Raw genomic sequence first — 12,015 nt, forward strand, 5'->3', positions numbered from 1 at the left:
AACAAAGTATATATATTTTTTTCAGAAATATTAGTGGTTAATTCTGTCTAACGTTTGACGGTAGAGGGCAATGGCTACGTCCTTGACAATCTATTGATGGCCACTACTGGATGGCGGGCTTTACTACAGGAGGCATGGAAGAGGGGGGGAGGGGGGGTTTAGATTTCCCTGCTATCAGCTGGGTTCTCAGCTCGGCCCAAAGGCCAAAACGGCTCGGACAGCCAGAGGAGTGTTTTACTACTCACTTACTGCGTCGAGTGAGGCAAAAATCGTAGTTCTTGAATCTGACGAAGTACTTTTGTTTGTCCGTTTTACACAAATGGCTAGTTTTCCTGTTAGACGTGTTATTTGTAACTGATCTCTCAAACCGATCGGTCTCGTTTTTGTTCTTCATTGCCCATCCGTGGTGTGGCGGTTCCTGTTTATTCTGTTTTAATCATTGTTTAGGGCCATAATTTTCCTGATTTCTTCGAAAATGGAACTCACTAGTGCCAAATCAAAACGTGTTTATAAAGTCGTCTTGACTGGAGGTAAAAAGTTAATTGTAAAATTTCAAAGGAAAACTTCCTAGTGCACGTGCTTACGAACTTAGTGCAGCATGGGCGACAGGGGCTTGTCGATGCTTGCCAGACTTTTATTGATTTTTTTTCTTTTGACCAATATTTGTTGGCTTCGTATTTTGAAATATTTTACGGCTTGCGTTTTCAAGTAGAGCCTACAAAATTGAAGAGAATAGCGAAACCAAATTATTATTTTTTTTAACTTTGCTGACTGAATTTACTTAGGCCCATGTGGCGGGAAAACGACCGGCCAGTCTAGGCTGTGCACCTTCTTTGAAAACTTGGGATGGAAGGTATTCTATTGGGGAGTAGAATTCATTTTATTGGCGTTAGTACATCGTCATGTATCTTTTGTTTTTTTATTTTTTTATTTTAGGTTTTCAGAGTGCCTGAAACTGCTTCAACTTTACTCAGGTTAGAACCAACTGCATTTGTTCTTGGTTAATCAGTTGCCTGCATTGAGATCGCATGCTGCCATGGGCGTTTTTCAAACGTTTCAGCCTTTACCGCCTATTATTTACAGTAGCATTTAAACTAATCTCGTAGCATTTTATCTCAAAGCAATATTTTCAACATTCTTTTTTTATACGCGTCGTATTTGTTTTCTCATCTAGTGGTGGGGTGAAATTCGCCGATCTGTCGCCTGAAGATGGTAAGATGCAATTCTTTCTAGTTTTTTCTAAATTTAGTTACTTTCCCCATATCCCTCGTGATTCTCGAAGACCCGTGTGTTGCATTCATGAATTGCCACTCGAATTTTAATTTTGGAACGGGGTTCATATTTCGTCATATGATATGATTGATGTGACTAAAAAAACAAGTATACAATAGCATTAGTGGTTTTCTAGGCTCAACTCAGGGTCAAGTAATGCAGTTAACAATCCATTATACGAGGATATGGGCAAGCGAAATGGAAACCTTGGGACCTTTCTGATCGATATCAGGCAGCGCTACTGTCTTCCTTTACAAAACGGCTGTAGTCTGTTGCTGCTTTCGAATTGTTAAGTTTAAAAAAAGGTAAAAATAGCCTTCGTGCGTCGGAAAATCTGCTGGTTGAAGGAGCTGCCTGGGTAAACGTGTTTGTCAGCATGGCTCGCGAGCCCCCCTTTTTGTTTTCCTTTTCTTTCTCGGTTTCTTTCTTTCTTTTTCGGTTGAAGAGAGATGGTCACCTGCCAATAATGTGCCCGGTTGGTGTTTCTCTACATATTCTCCGATTGACGTAATGCAGCAGATGCCTTTAATTTCCCTCGTATTCCTTGGCACGGTTTGTAATTGTTTCCTCTCGTATAGTGAAACTTTGCCATGTTTCTTTTATGGATGGGTTAGATATCGCTCGTTCGTGTTAGATGACATCCGAACTTAGTATGTTAGGGTCTAATTTGCTGGCAAGCGAAGCCTTTTCATCTGCGATTTGTTATCGATGGGAACCGACTGCAAAATGTTAACAGTTAAAAGAATGCGTCCTACTCGAAGTTTAGTCGATTCCCGTTATCCGCTTTCACCGATCATGTATCATCTCGTGTATCATCTGGAGGCGATCGAACTGAATCATTGATGGCCCATCTCCTCCCGACCGATCGTATATCACGATATCGGAAGGATGCGGTCAAATATACATTCATCCTGTATTGATTGGCCATGAGACTTTTGTTTGCCATATAGTTAACATGATGTAATTTAACCACATTTTAATTTCACTTTATTTCCTCCAACGCAGCTATCACATTTCAGGAAAATTTGCTGAAAACGATGATTCAAATGGAGAACACCTTCTTCGCTCTTGCCGAACGTTTTAACCGCGATTGCATCATTATTTGCGACCGGGGAACTATGGACGCATCCGCCTGTAAGTTGTTCTACATGATTCATATTTCGCCTTCGTTTCGTCTTTAAAAACTAAAACGTCAAGTTACAATAGCTGTGAGAAAAATGGTTGGGATTGATACCATTGCAACATGGACATATTGGTAAACTAAGACGAGTGGTCTGGTTTCACCTTGGATCAACCGCAAAGGTATCAAACTGAAGAAAATTGAACAGAAGAGATGGGCAGTTCGTGCAGTAACTTCGTTATTCTTCAGACACGCACGAAAGGAAAACACAAGTGCACAGTATTGATTGCCGATGCATTATGCAGATTAAATGATTTAACCAGACTTTCCGTGAATTACTGTTGCGGCTAGACCTTAATTCAGTGGTTTACTGATTGCAATTGGAAGTTGGGCGTGTAGAGTTAGTGCGATTGTCCTTGATCTCGTTAAGCGTAAGTTTCATGTCGAATAAACAGACCTGCTGAAGGTCATTCGAAACACTTTCAATAACGCAAAAAAGATAGCCTTGTAATGTTTGCAAGTTTTTCCCAGTTAATCCGAGAAGAATGCGTAGAAAATTTATTAATAAAGGATAAATATTAAAATTTTTCTAAGATAGCGGACTATACCTTATTTTTAAATACATTTATTAATCCTTAGATCCTGAGTAAATGACCCACAAATGACTGTATTTATGCCTTTTGTTTAATACTTTTTTTCTTAAAAAATTTTATTTAGTCGTTTCAAAAGAAGTTTGGGAGCAATTGATGAAAACGAACGGGTGGAATCCAGTTGAGCTAAGAGATACAAGATATAACCAGATCATTCACATGGTATCGGCAGCCAAAGGTGCTGAGGATTTCTACACCACCGAGGTAAAATAATGCTGCTCAACTTTAAGAATCTTCTGCGCTTTGCTCATAATGTGGATCGTATTTTTACAATTATCGAAATAGGATCATTCTTGTCGAAGTGAAAATCTTGATTTAGCCCACACCTTGGACGATCGTGCGGCTGAAGCGTGGATTGGTCATCCCTACTTTGACGTTATCGACAATTCGACCAATTTTGACACTAAACTTCGTCGCATGATAAGCGTATGCTAAACATAAATTTTTATCTTAACTATCACTACACCTTTGTAATCAAATGCAGGCTGTTTGTCAACGTATGGGTCTGGACACTGGAGATCGTTTGGAAACGAATGCGAAGAAGTTCAAGTTTTTAGTTCGTTCGTTACCTGACGATAGTATGTTTCCTCCTTTTGAGGATTTTGACGTCATTCATGACTATCTGCAGACAAACTCAAGGAAGACGCAAGCTCGCTTAAGAAAGAGAGGCCAAAAGGGTAAGTTATATGTTCTTAAATCGCAAGATTTTGGACTGCAGTGCGCATGTATTGATTGCATGCGATATTCATAGATCGTTGGAGCTATACTTTAACTGTACGTCGACCCGAAGTACGCGGTCAAGTGGTAGAAATCAAGACGCAAATCACAAGCAGAGATTACTCTAACATGCTAGAGCAACGTGATCCATTTCACCTTACCATTTTAAAGAAAAGACGCTGTTTTCTTTACCATAACCAATATTTTCAACTGGATATTTACAAAGAGCCTTGCCATCCAAGGTATACTTAGCGATTGGATTTTGTCCAATATAAACAATTTACAAGAAAACACTCTTCATCGCAGATGTCATGGCTTAGTGTTGTTGGAAACGTATACGACACAGTCTTTGGAGGAATTCCAAGCTCATAAGCTGCCCGATTTCCTCGACATCGTCGGCAATGTGACGGGCGATCCAACCCACTCTATGTACAACCTTTCTCTCAAAGAAGAATGGTTGAATAATAAAAAGTTCTGCTTCAAACTAGCAGGTACGCAGTAATATCCAATGGTAACGATTAGTTAATTACGATGTCTTTGTTTGGTCGAAAAATTGGGTCGAATTTCGTAATGTCCGAGGGGAGATTTTACAGAGAGTGGGATACTGAAATTGCATTTAGTCTAATGATGTATTAAAGGCTCCGTATTTTAAATTATTGACTCAGCTGAATTGCACGAGGAATTGGGCTGAGGTAAGGATCATCGAGCTTGATGGCTAATGCTCGAATCAGATGCATGCGTATCATAGGAAACTTTATTCACAAATTTGTTTAGCAAATCACTACTTTTCCTACAGTATTGCTGTTTCTGCCGTTTACATTTTGTTTTTTAAGTTAATTTTCATACATTTCCACTGATACGTGTTTTCCTTTTTCATATCTGAAAATCAAATACCAACAGCCGAAGATGATGATGACCTGACTGGAAGTCCCTCGAACCAATGGCTGGGTAGGACCACACATCAATGGAGTTTAAAATTAATTTTCAGCACGTACGGTTTATAGGGCTCGACAAGCAACCTACTATTCATCTGATTGCTCTACATGAGTCTCAGTTCTTATTTCAAATTGTTCTACTCAATATATCAACAACCCCTCACGTTAAACGACAAAGAAGAAGACAAGGAAACAGAATAGTAATGGGTACACTTGACTCTCATGATAACTAGGTTTCTTACTGCTGCTTTGTAACTAGAAAGTTGCAATACGCTCGTTTTACAATTACTAGCTAGTCTACTAAATGATTGTCGCCGAGAAACTGTAGCACATGGCCGTCAATAATGAACGGACCATGTTACATTTTCTTCCTTTATCCTTTACAAGTGCATTATATCCCATGTAGTATTAATATCATTAACTCTCATTTTCTTAGACAAATACAAACACTGTATTTTTGCAGTAGTAAAACTGAACACTTTGTGGATTATTTAAACAAGTACAAATTGGTTTTGTTTTGAAGATTCCTTTTTAATGGTGCTGATGAAGTCTTACTTTCTTCTGAGATGGATTGCTCATCTGATCAGCAGAATGTCTTTTTGTTGAACATCTAGAGTTTTGGGATATTGTGGAATTTCCAGTGCTATCATCAAAATCTGGACTGTGTATGCTATTTTGCAAAGGATCTATTTGCTTTTGTTTCTTTTGTAACAATTCTGAGTCATGGGCAAAAACACAATCTGATCCAAATCTACATCTTCCTTTCCTATAGTTCCAGCAGATCTTTCTCCCATTGATTTCTTTGATGTCGTCTAGTTTAGGGGCAAATTTAACATGTTTCTCAAGCGTGCCCTTCTCTGCATCTTCAGCTTCCTTGTAAGGGTTTGCAAAGACCGAATGTCCAGTGAAAGTTGGCTTTGAACTTCGAAAAGGATTCTTTAAGTTTATTGAATATTCATCCTGCAAACAAAATTCATCTTCTTCTGTTTGATCTTCTTCCCTGAAAAAGAAACATTCAGAATGTGGCCTACAGCTCTCATAGAATTATTCCTTACCCACTACTACTATCATCAACAATTTGAAAAAAGTTATTTGTCTTTGTTATTGCAGGTTCTTCAGGCAATTCAATTTTTTCGATTGTTTCTGAAGTGTCGGAGTCATCAGATCCATAACCCACCAAAAGATTTAGCGAAGTCATGTTTCTCGTTCACCAGTATGCCTAAAAATTAATTTAACTCACACTGCTACCTTGGAATTTCTATTCTAAAGTTCGGTGTATAATTTAAGAAGAACTGTAGAAACTTTGCAGACGATCTTTCATTTTTCACCATTAAAATAAACTATATGCCATCTATCGAAAATAGTGAAATGCAATGACAAGTTCAATGATCAACTATCGATTTATTAAATATCAAACCGTATATTATGGTAATCCTAGAGTAGAATAACACAAGCAAAACTGCAATTCAAGCAGCGTGTAATCGGAAGTTTGAATGTGCAATGAGTTGGGAACAGTTTTTAAAAAATTGCAAACAAGAATTTAAGACCTAATAAACTACTGTTTTATTCGAACGCATCGAAAAGTCATGATAGCTCAGGTTCAGAACGTAATGTTAGGGCGGGATTCAAAGAGAAACGTCGAAACGATACAGACAAGAACACACCGAATGCACGATAGGCCATCATTTAAATGTTTGTCCAGCCATGGGCTAAGCAATGTGCAACTTAAAACTCAAACGAGAACACTGATTTCTCAGACACCCCCTCGGCGATAAGGGTGGTATTGAGATTGCGACGGCTGATGATGATGTCCTCCTCCTCGTTGCGGACCTGGTCCTCCGGGACCAGCAGCTCCTGCTCCTGCTCCAGGAACGCCAAGCCCATTACCCGTAGGTGCAACTCCAGGGGGTGGAACTCTTTCAGGATTTCCATAGCCTTCGAAAAAAAAAAAAAAGTTCGAGAAAATTTTCCACTTAAAATGAATTATTCAACAAGTATTGAAAACTTTTTCCTAACCTTGCCCACCACCATATCCTTGGGCACTAGCATCCTGAGCGTACCCTCCTCGGTATCCTTGGTTTACGTCCTTAGAAAAGGGTAAGAATAGATTTGATACTCTTTCAATTAATTTAAAATATTTACTTACTGTGCCATAACCGTTGGTCCCGTAGCCAGCACCGTACTGAGCAGGCTCTGTTTTCACCCCAGGGACCCCAGGACCGGTGGGTGCAGCGGCACCAGGAGGACCTCCATTAGTGGGGTTTGGACCTCTACCGTACATGTCACCGTTGGGGCCAGGACCACCAGGACCTCCTTGTGGACCTGGTCCTCCCCAATTCCAGTTGTTGTATCCACCTTGTTGCGGTCCACCTTGAGGGCCTGTATGGTTTAACACGTTCTTATTTTTATTCATCTACTCGGTATCAAAAACAATGCAATTCACGGGAAAATTTCTATTTAGGAAATCTCAGCCAATTTATCTTCGAAATATACCCTGGAGGAGAGACAATAAATTTATTACCATAGCCGTAACTGGCTCCTGGTCCTCCTCCTCCATAACCTCCCCATTGCCCCTGTGGACCCCATCCTTGATATCCACCTTGCGGTCCATAACCATAACCGCCTTGGTTAGCTGGTCCACCCCATCCTTGATAACCGCCGCCCATTGGAGGGCCCATAGGTCCTCCCATAGGACCACCCATAGGACCCATCCCCTAAAGAAAAGAAAAGAAAAGAAATTATTTCAATTCTGAAACACATTAGAAGCCTTTCAATGACAGTTGAGCTTACTCCATGCATCCCCATACCGGGACCCTCCCATCCACCGTTGTGTCCTCCACGTCTCATACCACCAGATGATCCTCGAGTGTCACGTGGCTCTGCTTTCTTGATTTCAACCTACAGTTCAAAACGACTTATTATTTCTTGTAGTCACCAGTGCTATGTCTAACATTAAAACCATTAATTGCAGTTATTCTTTAAAATATAATAAAGAGAGCTCACCACCGACCTTAACTTGTTACATTATTGATAGCGTTATCTATTGTTCTCTTACATGTACTAGTACAGAAACCAGCTTAACGCGATGGTAAGATACATTTTCTAAATAAACTTTAAAATATATAAGATCAAGTGTCGGCGAGGTTTAAACAATGGTGAGCCCTGATTATTTACACTTCCGATTGCGTTTTTCACAAAGAGTAAGGGAGAGGGACATTGGTTGTTTGTGTTTTGATGATAGAATACCTGCTTTCCATTGATTGAAACATAGTGTTCACCAGTGCAGCGATCCACCGACTCCTCCGATTCAAAGGTCAAAAAGCCAAAGCCTGTCCCAAGGTTTTCCAAATTACTTATTACATGTGTATACCACTTTTTTTTTTATATCTTTGCTTTGTTGTCACGAATAATCATTAGAAGTAATCTTGGGACAGGCCTGACTAAATTATTTTTCAACCATAACTCTGAGTGTAGATTTGATGAGATTGATACCGGATTCTAATACGAAGAGAAATAAATCTAATACATCGTTAAGTACTAGAGTTGTGATAATGAAAGCAATATTGACTCAAACCCAACGGGTAGGCCAATAATTAGTCAGCTGTAAACTTGTTATCCACCCTCCCAAGTTCCTTAATGGCATCTTATCTACTGAAATTCGCGGAAACTTTCACATCTGAGCAGTAGAAGTAAACGTGGATAGGAACTTAGCCATTTGCTTACCTACAGAAATAAAATAACCACACTATTAAAGTTAGCACAGTCAAACGAAACCATCCAATCTTCGGAACACAACCACTTACACTTTCATCGCACATAAAGTATGAAGGACATTTATAGTTCATTTAGGCGGTATTTAATTAAACTGAGTTACCCACTAATAAAAGAAAGGCACTCACCTCTTGATTTTTTCTTCTCTTGGTCATACATGATAACGACCTCAGAAACTTTTCCATACTGCGAGAAGAAATTGCGAAGATCTGTTTCGGTCAAGTTTGATGGAAGTCCACCTAAAAATACTTTGTACCCATTCCCCGTACCCATACTCCGACGTGGCGCGCGTACCATTTCAGCACGCGGATTACAAGGCTTAGGATCAATCTACAGGGAGAAATAACAGGTAAAGTATGAACAAGAGAGAACTATAAAAAAAAAACTATGTAGGAAGACATTGAACTGCAACTCAAAAAGAGATTTTATGTTCAATTACTTTCATTTCAATGTAGCAATACCGCGAAAGGAGATAGAATTGTTTAAAAATTTTATCACCGCTCAGGTAGTGCAAGAAAAAAAGAAAATGTTATTCCAAAAGAACTTACTGTGCGATTGTCAAGTATGTGAGGTGTGTTTTGTAGTACTAAACCAACATTATTTGGATCAGCAAATGTGATGAACCCAAATCCTCTCGATCTTCCTGTTTCTGGGTTTTTCATAACCACACAGTCAACAACTTCACCATATTGGCTGAAATATCGTAATAAATTATCGCGGGTGGTTTCCCAGCTCAAACCCCCGATGAACATTTTCCTGAAACCAAAAGAAAAATCCCATCAAATGCAAATCTATGCCATGTCACAAGCAGCTTGAGGTTGAGGTACGGCGTCAATCTCATCATGGCCTCAGGTCTCTCGACAGCCTTACACGTCAACACTATTTTTAGAAATGTGTTCTTACCCTTGCTCGTTTGAGCTATCGCCACCCTCTTTCCCAGGAAATTTCTGTTGAGAAGTCATTTTCGGTCTTTATGTGAATAACAATAAATGAATCTTTTCTGTTCCTCGACAAGGTGAGTCCCGATCAAACTTAATAGCGCTTGGGTATGCTTGGAAATGGCCGGCTTTTCAGAGTTTGCGACGTTGCCACTATATTACTAGCCCAAAAGAAAGATTTTACGACTTTGACGACTTACGAGACGATTTTTAATTTTCTTAAATTTCTTGCAAAAGAACTTTAAATTTAAATATTTTAAAAATAAAAATGTAACATAATTACCTGTTTTGAAAAAAAAAACGGCTCGCATTTGAATCGATGTGAAATTGTGAATGGAACCGATGGAACGATGATGATGAACGAAGCGCTTAACTGAACATCGTAGTGAAGCCTCTGTTTAGTATATCCAAAAGCCACTATACCGCATTTTGTCGCACATTTTAACCATGGCGCTCTGTTGTTCACGTAAATATTAAATTTTATCGTAAATGAGTACTTCGTATTTCTTTTGGCACAATGATGATAGCAAAAACAAATAAAAATAATTATTTTGTAGTTAAAACCTGGTTTGTTTTTGTCTTTTCTAGTGTCCAATGAAGTTCCTGAACATCCTGTGGTCTCACCGGTGTCTGGATCTGTGTTTGAACGTCGACTGATTGAAAAGTACATTGCTGATAATGGAGTGGATCCTATCAACGGAAAGGAGATAACTGTTGACCAACTAATTGAAATCAAGGGTAAGTAATTAGTTATTTTTGCTCAAGAGCTTTAGCCAATAATTCTTTTGTGTAGCACCTCCAATTGTGAAGCCCAAAGTACCATCTGCAACAAGCATTCCAGCTGTGCTTAAGTCACTACAGGATGAATGGGATGCTGTAATGTTAAATTCATTTACCTTGAGGCAGCAGTTGCAAACTGCACGTCAGGAATTAAGGTATTTAAAGAATCAAATGTGTAGCTATATTAGGTTAATTAACCTAATTGTCGTTTTTCAGCCATGCCTTGTATCAGCATGATGCAGCATGCCGTGTCATTGCACGCCTCCACAAGGAGGTATCTACAGCTAGAGAAGCACTTGCAACTTTGAAGCCACATACTGGCTATACTGCTGTAACTGCACCTTCTGTTGCTACCTCAGTAAGAAAGGCCACAAAAAAAATTTAGATTGCAGTATCATTGACTAACTAACATCAATTAGGCTGAAGCTGGAGGAGTTGCAGCACAGCCCATTGAAGCAGCCGGATTAACACCAGAAATTATTTCACAATTACAAGATAAGGCCACTGTTCTTACGCAAGAACGAAAACGTAGGGGCAAAACTATGCCTGAAGGATTGGCTACAGCAGAAGCAGTAAAGGGATACAAGATTTTGGCATCCCATCCAGTAATTATAGTTTGGTTCTGTAGTGTTATTCTAACTTAACATATTATATTTTCTAGGCGCTGCACAGTGCCAGTATGCCTGGAATTTTGACGATGGATGTTCATGCGGCCGATACCTCACATATCTTGACTGGAGGTAACGATCGATGCGCGACTGTTTTTAACAAGGATACCGAACAGGTCGTGGCTGTCCTCAAGGGGCATACAAAAAAAGTGACCAAAGTACTCTATCATCCAGAAGAGGTATTTTCTAAAAAAATAATGATTTTTTTGTTAAACCAGATTATAACATTGCCTATTTTACAGGAAGTAGCGATTACGGCATCCCCCGATTCCACCATTCGCGTTTGGAACATAACCAGCTCTTCGCAGTCTGCCATTATTCGTGCCCACGATGGACCAGTAACCGGCTTGTCACTTCATGCAACAGGAGAATATGTATTGTCGACCTCCCTGGATCAGCACTGGGCATTCTCTGATATTCGTGTTGGGCGGTTGTTGACCAAGGTTGCCGACACAGACGGAAATCCCCTTACAACAGCCCAGTTCCACCCTGATGGACTTATTTTCGGCACTGGAACACAAGATTCACAGATCAAAATTTGGGATTTGAAAGAACAGTCTAATGTAGCCAATTTCCCAGGTATAGATATGGAAAGTATAACAGGGAAATTACTCTAAATAATTTCCATGTTTTAATGGTAACAGGTCATTCCGGTCCGATTGCAGCGTTATCGTTCTCCGAAAATGGTTACTACTTAGCCACGGCAGCAGAAGATTCTTGCGTCAAGCTATGGGATTTGCGCAAATTGAAAAATTTTAAAACCATCCAACTTGACGAAGGTTACGAAGTTAAGGATCTATGCTTCGATCAGAGCGGCACCTACCTTGCTGTAGCTGGCACTGACGTCCGCGTATACCTCTGCAAGCAATGGGAAACGCTTAAAACTTTCAACGACCACACTGCTTTGGCTATGGGAGTCCGTTTCGGTAACCATGCGCAATCGATTGCCTCGGTCAGTATGGATCGTACTTTGAAAATTTATGGCGTAGAATGATTCACCGTCTACACGGTTGAGAGAGAGGGTTTTTTAATGAACATTTTTTCGTCCTATCCTTTTTTTTTTGCTGTAAGGTGCAATTCGCATCAAACTCTCGTCCTCACAAATACACGCGTTTCATTTTTTCCCATCAACTATGAAGTGCTATGTTTTCTATCGATAGCTTA

The 12,015-nt window shown here is 39.7% G+C and overlaps 4 protein-coding genes across 4 annotated transcripts; 2 read left to right on the forward strand and 2 right to left on the reverse strand.

Annotated features, from left to right (window-relative positions):
• The first annotated feature begins 159 nt into the window (after positions 1 to 159).
• LOC116916712 (TRPL translocation defect protein 14) lies at positions 160 to 5,170 on the forward strand. The gene is given in 12 exon segments (XM_032922042.2): positions 160 to 530; positions 786 to 853; positions 937 to 974; positions 1,175 to 1,212; positions 2,278 to 2,406; positions 3,110 to 3,246; positions 3,328 to 3,468; positions 3,527 to 3,719; positions 3,794 to 4,001; positions 4,066 to 4,250; positions 4,660 to 4,688; positions 4,690 to 5,170. Coding segments are annotated over 12 exon segments (1,266 nt in total). The 5' UTR covers positions 160 to 475; the 3' UTR covers positions 4,735 to 5,170.
• On the reverse strand, positions 5,122 to 6,034 carry LOC116916779. Its single transcript, XM_032922127.2, has 2 exons — positions 5,750 to 6,034; positions 5,122 to 5,694 (listed from the first exon to the last, which is right to left on the reverse strand). The coding sequence occupies exons 1-2, from the start codon at positions 5,890 to 5,892 to the stop codon at positions 5,226 to 5,228; spliced, it is 612 nt and encodes a 203-aa protein (XP_032778018.1). The 5' UTR covers positions 5,893 to 6,034; the 3' UTR covers positions 5,122 to 5,225.
• Positions 6,035 to 6,233: 199 nt separating this feature from the next.
• On the reverse strand, positions 6,234 to 9,549 carry LOC116916709 (heterogeneous nuclear ribonucleoprotein 27C). The gene is made up of 9 exons (XM_032922037.2): positions 9,369 to 9,549; positions 9,014 to 9,221; positions 8,594 to 8,795; positions 7,941 to 8,023; positions 7,485 to 7,592; positions 7,216 to 7,408; positions 6,841 to 7,073; positions 6,711 to 6,780; positions 6,234 to 6,629 (listed from the first exon to the last, which is right to left on the reverse strand). Exons 1-9 carry the CDS (start codon positions 9,425 to 9,427, stop codon positions 6,448 to 6,450), a joined length of 1,338 nt encoding a protein of 445 aa, XP_032777928.1. The 5' UTR covers positions 9,428 to 9,549; the 3' UTR covers positions 6,234 to 6,447.
• Positions 9,550 to 9,708: 159 nt separating this feature from the next.
• Positions 9,709 to 11,982, forward strand: LOC116916700 (pre-mRNA-processing factor 19). The gene is made up of 8 exons (XM_032922021.2): positions 9,709 to 9,869; positions 9,992 to 10,141; positions 10,197 to 10,338; positions 10,400 to 10,541; positions 10,603 to 10,788; positions 10,845 to 11,030; positions 11,094 to 11,430; positions 11,496 to 11,982. The coding sequence occupies exons 1-8, from the start codon at positions 9,851 to 9,853 to the stop codon at positions 11,843 to 11,845; spliced, it is 1,512 nt and encodes a 503-aa protein (XP_032777912.1). The 5' UTR covers positions 9,709 to 9,850; the 3' UTR covers positions 11,846 to 11,982.
• Positions 11,983 to 12,015: the final 33 nt, after the last annotated feature.

This window comes from Daphnia magna, linkage group LG2 (genome assembly GCF_020631705.1).
Source record: "Daphnia magna isolate NIES linkage group LG2, ASM2063170v1.1, whole genome shotgun sequence".
In the NCBI taxonomy this organism is placed as follows: Eukaryota; Metazoa; Arthropoda; class Branchiopoda; order Diplostraca; family Daphniidae; genus Daphnia; species Daphnia magna.